This window comes from Poecilia formosa, unplaced genomic scaffold (genome assembly GCF_000485575.1).
Source record: "Poecilia formosa unplaced genomic scaffold, Poecilia_formosa-5.1.2 Scaffold6, whole genome shotgun sequence".
Taxonomy (NCBI): Eukaryota; Metazoa; Chordata; class Actinopteri; order Cyprinodontiformes; family Poeciliidae; genus Poecilia; species Poecilia formosa.
In genome coordinates this window covers 5,457,303-5,466,201 of record NW_006799945.1, presented here as the reverse complement: position 1 = coordinate 5,466,201, position 8,899 = coordinate 5,457,303, and the positions used below count along the sequence as shown (strand labels likewise).

General features: G+C 38.9%; 1 protein-coding gene across 11 annotated transcripts in view; it reads right to left on the bottom strand.

Annotated features, from left to right (window-relative positions):
• Positions 1 to 8,899, bottom strand: part of rgs3a (regulator of G protein signaling 3a) — a 142,029-nt gene that overhangs the window by 7,790 nt on the left and 125,340 nt on the right. For 9 of the 11 annotated variants that reach the window (XM_007569450.2, XM_016680430.1, XM_007569467.2 and 6 more), the window contains one exon: positions 5,849 to 5,919. In XM_007569450.2, coding sequence (XP_007569512.1) covers positions 5,849 to 5,919 — 71 coding nt within the window. Of the gene's footprint in view, positions 1 to 1,703; positions 1,836 to 5,848; positions 5,920 to 6,098; positions 6,139 to 8,899 lie in introns of those variants that run through there. The other 2 variants (XM_007569520.2, XM_007569493.2) reach the window with 2 other exon arrangements.

Genomic DNA, 8,899 nt, shown 5'->3' with positions numbered 1-8,899 from the left:
AATAACCAGACACTATGACCCCACAGGCCTGGGGATCAGGATAAGTAGACTGGCTACTTTTCAGAATTTTCCCAAGTGTCTCTAATCCATTGAGCCACTTCAGCTTGACCTCTCAAATGTGTGGAGCTGTTACTGATGGTATTTGGATTTTTTTTCCTCTAAAAGCTTCAAAAATAGCTCAAGGCTTAATAGAGTTAAAAGAGGAGAAAAAGGGAATCTGATATAGAGTCACATGCAGGAGAGGCTATTTTTGACGTCTGAAAGCACAACAACGTGCCGTTTTCTCTGGGTCAGTAATTTTAATTTGATTTCTCAAGTGTTCTCTGTTCCTCCTTTCATGTTATTAGTTTTGAGTACCTCTCCATGTTAAGTTGCTTTCCCTCCCCCCTCCCCCACCTCACTGCACATACCCCACTCCAGTCAGGTCCTAACACTATTAGCCATGTATCACCCTCCATTTGATTTAATATACCTACTAACCTCTTGTACTTAACTTGATCCGCTAAGAGGCTGACACATACTCTGTCAAAAATTATCAAATTAAGATGATCTTTGATCTGCAATAACCAGCCAGACATTTCTGCTCCGCTGCTCAACAAGCTCTTAGCAGCATGTCCACCTCGCTGCCCGCTCGTGTCCATCTACGAGAGAGCTCTCACGCTTGAGCAAAGAACCAAGAGGTCTTTTGCTCTGCAATTACCCAACGCTAAGTATTCCCTCTTTGCTTGGCTCACATTAGATGCACTAATAGCAACCCTCTGGCTATTCCTGGTGCTGCGGAAAGTAGGCCGCACTCACAGGGAAAGGCTCTGGTGGCACGTGGGGAGAGCTGCAGACAGACATAATGCAGATCCCAGTGTACCACATGCGTGCAGGAAGCAAATCTGCTACCTTCCTTTTTATTTCCCATGCCTAATCACCGCACGCCACTTTGTCGGTAATGGGTAATATAGTTTAGATGATAAAGCAAAGCAAATGGCGAGCATTATCCCAGCATGCTCTCAGTCCCACTTCAGGTCTGTTGACCAAAGGCTGTGTGCTTGTGGACTGAATACGGGACATGACACACAAACAAGACTGAGTGTGGGCCTGTTTGTGTGTTTGTGTATGCTGGAGTACAATGGGTCAAGTTTAGTGTTACAAAGTCTCTGACTTTATGCAATAAATAAACAAGTTAGTCTCTATTTAAAAGATCTAGCAACAAACAGCTCTGAAATTACTACAAAATACACAATTTCAAAGCACAACACCCAGCAAAAAGAAAAACGTACACAGTGCTTTGCAGCCAAGAGAATCACTTCGCCATATTCCTAGAAAGAAAATGAAAAAAAGGAAACTGCCCCAAATTAGCACAGCTACATTGGCAATTTCTGTCAATCGAGACCCTATAAATAACTCTACTTCTGAGCAAAGCCACTGTTCTGGCTGCAAAGACCACATGAGCAATCCTCTTCCTGAAATCCAGGTTAGCTATAAGAGGAAAAAGGGACAGCCATCGAGTTAAAGTTAAAGCCGCTTCCTCCAAAATAGTTCCAGCACCTCTCTCTCAAGGGGGCTCCGTCTTCCTCACTGAGACTGTCAAATGAAATCCAAGTAGAGGTCAAGCAGCCTGCATACCACCCTAAGAGCGGCCGGATAGCAGGACATCAAGTAAATCCTTCTTCAATCAACCTGGAGAGAAAAATCCACAGTCCTGCTCTTACCTTTCCAGGTATTTCTCTGAGAAGTCCACCATGGTGTGAAACATTGGCTCTGGCATGAACACAGCTGCATATAAGCATATGTCAGGAGTGGCAGTGGTCAGGACCTAGGGATTTGTTTGGCAATCACATTCCTCTCACCCCCGAGAGGCTCTGCTGGAGCTTTATATAGTTCAGGGGGTCTGGAGAAGGCGGACCCTGGGCTCACCCAATCCACAGGCAGCGCTCAGGAGATGGATTCCTTCTGCTTGGGGTCTGAAGAGTTGTTGTTTTTTTTTAAGCTGAGATAAAGTTTGTCCCTCCAACAAAGCTTGACTAATGTAATGATCTGTTTCACTGACCAGTACAGCAAACAAGTGGTAGAGCCCATTTAATCCTGCTGACTCTAATATATATCATCTCTCTTATAGTAGGAAAATATTTTGATGTTGGCAAGTATGTTGTGGTGGTGAGCTTGCATAAGACTGTAAAATAAGTGAAATCAGACTAGTATGATTCCTGATACCCCAAATAATAATAATAATAATAAAAATCCTCTCAAAAACATTTTAAAGGGATAGTTCAGAATTTTGGAGTTAGTAAAACAAAAAATTGCAACATCATTGGTGAATATATAACGGTATAGAGTGTGATTAAACTACATTCTTTACCCTTTCCCATCCTTTTCTGTGGGTTTTAGCATTTTGCTTAGTAAAAACTACATTGGAAAATTGAAACTAATGCTCAGAAATTCTATCCACTTGCCTAAATTGCATTTTTGCACATTTTGATGCTGCAGTGGTGATTGGGATTCTATATATTGTGCAGTTGTAGTCACAAGCAGATAAAATCTAGAAAATATCTTTGTACTTGATACAAATACAGATTCAACTGCATCAAAAATGTCAATGTCCTTCATAAACACATAGTTTAACTTTTAAACGGCTGTTAAGCTTGAATTAATTTGTTATTTTGAGAAAAGCTGATTTGAAAAACCGAATGAACGCAATTTCAAATAAAAGCAGCCATTTAAAGTAGTTGGAGCACTTGTATTTTTCCACAGATGAGCAAAAAACATATTGACTTCCTAAGATGCTTGTTGGTTCTTCACAGGTTGTGAAAACAACACTGGCTGACCAAGACTTGTGCGCTTCAAGACCTCCGTAGATGCCCTGCGGTATCTAACACCACGATGTTAGCAGCAGATCCTTACAGGTCAGTAAGTTGTGACTTGGAGCTACTCTGGATCAGACGCCTTCCGGCACATCACCAAACATTTTTTCCCTTTGTCATAGTCGGTATGTTCTCACCATGGCTTGATGAATTTTAAAGTTGCCCCATACCAGCCGACTGAGATCTCTTGGATATTTTCATTATCCAAGAGATAATTTTGCTTCTTTCTGAAAGTTTTTTTTTTTTTTTTTTACATATGCACAGCACTGGAAACTGATTCTAAGCTGCCGACTTTCAATGTGAACTGGATTTGAAGCCTGCACAAAAACCACAAGCTGCAAATTATTAGTGAAAATGCGATAAGAAAAAATCTTTAGTGGATAGAGATAGTGCACAAATGATTTTGGCCAGTGGTTAGAGAGCACAGTCTGAACTTATAAATAGCTCTAATAGATTTTGCAGCTGCAGATATATTTCTTCAACACACTGACGTACATCTCTTGGCTCCCATAGCTCTTTCTGTATGTTACCTATCAGCCTTCAACATCTGGAGGAAATAATTTCATTTCCTTCATGCGTGGCTGGGAAGCCTAAGATTTCAATCTATAGCAGCAAGATATTGAATTTGTATTCCTCTGAGTCACACTGAAAGATATTGTGTCCAGAGCATGTTTATTTGTGTGACTTTCCTGTGAATGAGCAGATAAAACTGGTGGCTTTCAGACAAGCCAGATGAAAAAAAAATGTCAGGAAACAGTTTAAAGCTGCAGTAAGTAACTTTTAAACAACCATCATTCTTACATACTTGCTAAAAATCTCACTCTTTCCTGACGAGCATGGCTGATGCTGCCAAGACTTTCCTCATTGCTCTCACCCTCCACCTTGCTCTCTGCTAGGCTACAGCTACTTCTCCACACCAGTTTATTGTGGATGCTTCTGCTAGTTATCATGTCTATTGATGATGGAGGATAAACAGTTTTCCTGTAACAGTAAACATATTTGCACAAATATGTAAAAAACATATTTCGATAAAACTTTAAAATTACACAAACCCAATAAGACATCGCCAGTTCATTGGGCACAAGGACAGTTGTACTAACATACAAAGTCCACTATGCATGAGAAGCTTTGTTTATTGCTCAGTTTATTGATTCACGATGACAGAAGAGCGATTTACTTTTCATCAACTAAAGATAAACTATTCTCCTTTATGCAGCTGTCACTCAAGTTGCAACTGTGCAGAGCAGATGCCTCTCGTCAAACATTGTAGAAGTGAACCCTTAAAGCTAATGGCTGTTGCACCTGGATAACTCATTGGATATTTGTAAAAAAAACAAAAACACAGTTCAGCATATAGAACTGCAGCAAGGAAGGAAGTATAGGCTGCTCTGTGATAATAATGTTTATGCAGTCTAACACTCCTGTTGATCCATGAAGCTGCCTGACATTTTCTGTCAATAAGTGTTTGCTGCTCCTGAGTTTAGATTGACAAAGTCAAGGTCTTTATGCACCTTCACGAACTGTGTATTGCAGACACAAAGCCAAATGTGTTTTGGGGGGATTTTATGTGATAGACCAACAAAAGTAACACACAATTGTGAGATGTACATTTGCATCAAGCCAATTTTGTGATACCCCAAATAAAACCTAGTCTGAACAGTGGCCTTTATAAATCACCCTATTATTAAATAGAGCCATATTGTAACTTAATAATATCACAATCACAGTCCAGACCAAAATCCAGTCGAGAATCTGTGGCAAGGCTTAAAACTTGGCATTTACGCATCCTTCCATTCAGACTGACCAAACACGAGCTACCTTGTAAAGAACAATTGACAAAATTTTGGGCTGTACATTTGAAAAGCTTTGCAACTGTAAGTGAAAATAAATGTATTGTCTCGGGCTGTTGGCTGTGAGTGAATAGGACAGAATGTAAAAACAAAGCTGAAGGTGTATGAAGAATGCAAGGTGCAGTTTGATCCATCTCGTACCTAAAAACCTTAAAAGGAAGTAATCTATCCATGGAATCATTTTTGAAACTCTGCTCAAGACTTGTGGCTTTTGATTTGATTATAATTTTTATCAATGAAGCCAACTTGAAGATGAATCTTTATCTGCTGCTTGTCGGGCATTAATACCTCACTTTCCAGCATATTTCCGCAGGATGAAACACAATACTCTTTTTCTACTTGGCATCATTTATTTCCTTATATTATAATTAAAATCATCTTCCTATACTTCAACTCATTTATCATCTACATTAACAAAATCATTACTCATGGACATATGAAACATTTTAAAAACAAATCTGACATTTTACATGTCATTTATTTATCCCTGAAACCAATTTTTAAACTAAGTTATAATACTGCAAACTGTGTTTAAAAACACAGTCTAGACTACCGGTGTAAAATAAAGCACTGGAATTTTAATCGCTTAATCTGCTGTTTAACTAAACGGCACAAAAACAACCTGACAGGAAGAACAAAACTCAGCTAGCAGGCCTGTGGACAGCCTCTGCTTTACAGCCTATATGTTTAAATAATGGATCATATCCATATCTTATGGATATCATCTGATGAATCCCAGAGGTGTTGACACACCAGAAAATACACAAACATTTCTCACACCTCTGAGAATGTCGGACACAAACATGCATTTACCAATCCTGATTTACCTGATAAGAGGTTGTTAGAGTTTGTGAACATTTCTACATGAGTCCAAAAGAGTCTTTAATTCAGTTTAGGCTTAAAAATGTTCTTCAGAGTGACAGTACAATGAACTCTTCTCACCCAAACTAACACAATGCTGGAGAAGGTGCTGATGTTTCAACTGCAAGAGACTCACTTCAAATTTCCTTAGCATTAAAGGCTAATTCCTTAACTGTGAGCTATGTCCACCCTGCTGAACAGCTGTACCCAGTCTTGTCCTCATAGCCTATATGTTAAGACACTTTTATAAAAGTTGACTTCAGGGATTGTAAAAAGAGGACTTACAGGTTCTTGGACTTCTTCTTCTTTGTGCCGTTAGGGCTGACCTCACAGCTGCAGGGGGATCCGGCGCTCAGCTAAGGGGAGAGGAAAGAGAAGACACACTCCGTCATCCACCGTCCACACTTGAAATGGGGGGCCCTTGGTAGGCTCCTGCTGGATATTTTGACAAGCTCCTACATGCAACTTAGTTGGCTTTTAAGCTTGTAAATCCACAGTGTGTCTAGTTGAGATAGATGAAGTATGACACACGTACAGCAAAGCCGACAAAAATGGCTGGCCCACAGCAGTAGTCCACATTGTAAATCCCACAAAGCTCTGTAGAGGTGCACGGCTGTATCTTGCTCAATTAAACCATGCGAGAAGCCAGGGGCTGGCGGTTATTGACAGTGTATAGCAAAGGAAGGAAACAGAGAGAATGAGAGAGTGTGAAGGACCACAGCTGTTGTTTCTGGTGGCCCTCCAGCTGTGGCCAAGGTTTAAAGTGTTGAACTGGGACCCCTGGTTTCACATTACACTTTCTGCCAGGCCGGTGTTTTGATTGGTCAAGAAGAAAAGGGAAGTGGTTTCAGGGTGGGGAAAGGGTCAGTCCTCACTAATCTGATGGCCTGAAGCTGCCCCATTGTGTGTGTGTGTGTGTGTGTGTGTGAGACTCTAAATAATGAGCCATTGTATTACTGGACCATGCAGTTGAATCTGAGCTAGATACTGGCTATGTCTGCTAACACAGAGTTGGTATTTTCTACCTCTATGGGAACCAATTTGTGTTCCAACCTTGAGGATGGTGAGAGCATGTTGGCAGGCCTTCAGTAACTCAAGCTGTTTTGTCTTCCTTCTGGCCTTAAAACTAACTGTTTGAAGTTGGAGCAGAATTTAAAAAAGAAAAATTACAACTTTACCTAAAAATGCAATAAGACATCTACAATTATTACCAAAGATTACTACAAATATAAAACCCCCTTAATTATTTGAGATATTCTTACCACATTCCTAACTTAAAACTTTTCCTGCTGCTGCTTTCAGTAATTTTTGGAAACCATTTCATTTCCAAGTCCTCTTATAGTCTAGACATTTTTTTTACAGTCAATTGTTTTCAACAAGTCACTGATACCCAAAGAGTTGCAAAAAATAAATACTATTTTACCTAAAATGAAATGATCATGAAAATGTGACTTATTCTTGTAAGATAACATGTCCATCTTCTAAAGTTTGATTAAATCGCTTTTAAACGCATCACAGTTACAATTAAACCACAACAAAAGATGGAATTTGTCTATTATCCCAATTTTAGAGGCAACCGTGTACTGCAGCACAAGCAATCTGTTGCTAGCATTTGATTGTGAATGCATGTGTGGGATGGTAGAAGACCTAGTAGGGTTTGCATACTGTCAGAATGGACTCATTGTATTATGGTCTAATGCATTTGGAAAAATAATGCTGAGCCTCATGACTTCACATTCACAGTATTGTATACCCATCAATCACTCTGCATAAATCAGCTTCACAATGTTATAGCGAAATGCAGGACTTCAGGATATCTGAAGTAACAAAAACTATAACACGCATGAAAAACCATTCCTTTCATAGCTCTGTTCTTGATTTGGGTTTCTTTGGTTCATGTCTCATTGTAAACCTGAAAATGATTAAGGGTTTTGATGAAAACCCTTAATTGGCTACTTATAGACATTACTGATGATTGATTCCCTTCAAAGTTCCCTTCAAAGATTTTAAATTAAAAACTACGCTGAATTAATGTATTAAAGTTGATATACTTGTTTATACTTAAGACTACTTTTACACAATAAAACCTTTACTCATTATTTCTCTCTTAGCTTACTATTAATTAGTTTATCTTGATGTTTTCACCAGTTTCTGAAAAAGAATGAAACTGAAACTGCTTATAGCAGAGCAGTTACTTCGCCCCGTTTGAATATTAAAGGAAGAAAGTTGAATTGATCAAGTCTTTTATTGTGTCTGTGATTGGATCTGAATGCAAGTTTAACTACAGAGCAGTGTAACTCTCACCCCTCTCTCTCTCTCTCTCTGTGTCTCCTACAAATGTCCAAAAAGGAGGAAGAGATATTTTGTGGTATTTTATTCTTTTAACAGCAGGTCAGAACTATAAAATATGAGGTCAGCCGTGCAAATCTTTAATCAGTGCATCTCTACACATTTATAAAAAAAATATGTCTTACCAACACGGATAAAAGTGTCGCAGTGTGTTAGAGTGGTTATACAGTGGTTATACAATTTGCATAACAAATAAATGTTTCAAAACCTGCAACCACTTCAAATAACAGTCATGATCTACTTCTTTTTTTTTTCTGCAAGAATTCACTGAGTGACATCCAACTCTTCACTTCAGAGGAATAAAGCTCACAGGAAAGGCTGGTAGTCTGACTGACATCTTGCTGAAACAAAAACACAAACCTTTTTGAAAAAGAGGCAAAGACTTTGCCCCTTTTGGAGACATCTGTCATCATGTCAGGTCAGTTAGTGCTTAACAAAACAACTAGCTAAATGAAATCTGCGAGGCCATATAAACAGAAGTCTGATCCGGTCACAGATGTTTCACACACAAATCTGGAACCTGCTGAGCACATTTGGAGAGGTGCTAAACAGCTGTCAGTGAAGGCATCCAAGCTGGGACAAACCAATTGCCAAAGAGAAACAACAAAGATATTGCTAATGTAATTTTGAATTTTGAAGAATGTGTGCATCATTGAACACAGTTTTGCATTGCTTGTTAAGCTGCTTTTCTATAAGATACATAGAACCAAAAACTACCCAGCAATGACTTAGTAGTGATTGGTGTTCCTTCAAGACATGAGTGGTTTTTGAAGCAACTTTCTATATAATCTGACCCACAACTTTTATTTTGAAGGTCAATCTAAAAATTGGGTAATAAAAAACCCAGTTTTGTGGTAATAAATCTCTAATAACAACTGAACAACAAATACATAAAAAATAAAAATATGTTTCCTGTCTACACACGTGCAGGAAACATGAATGTATCATATCAATGAGACACAAATTGCATCACCATAACTTCATACA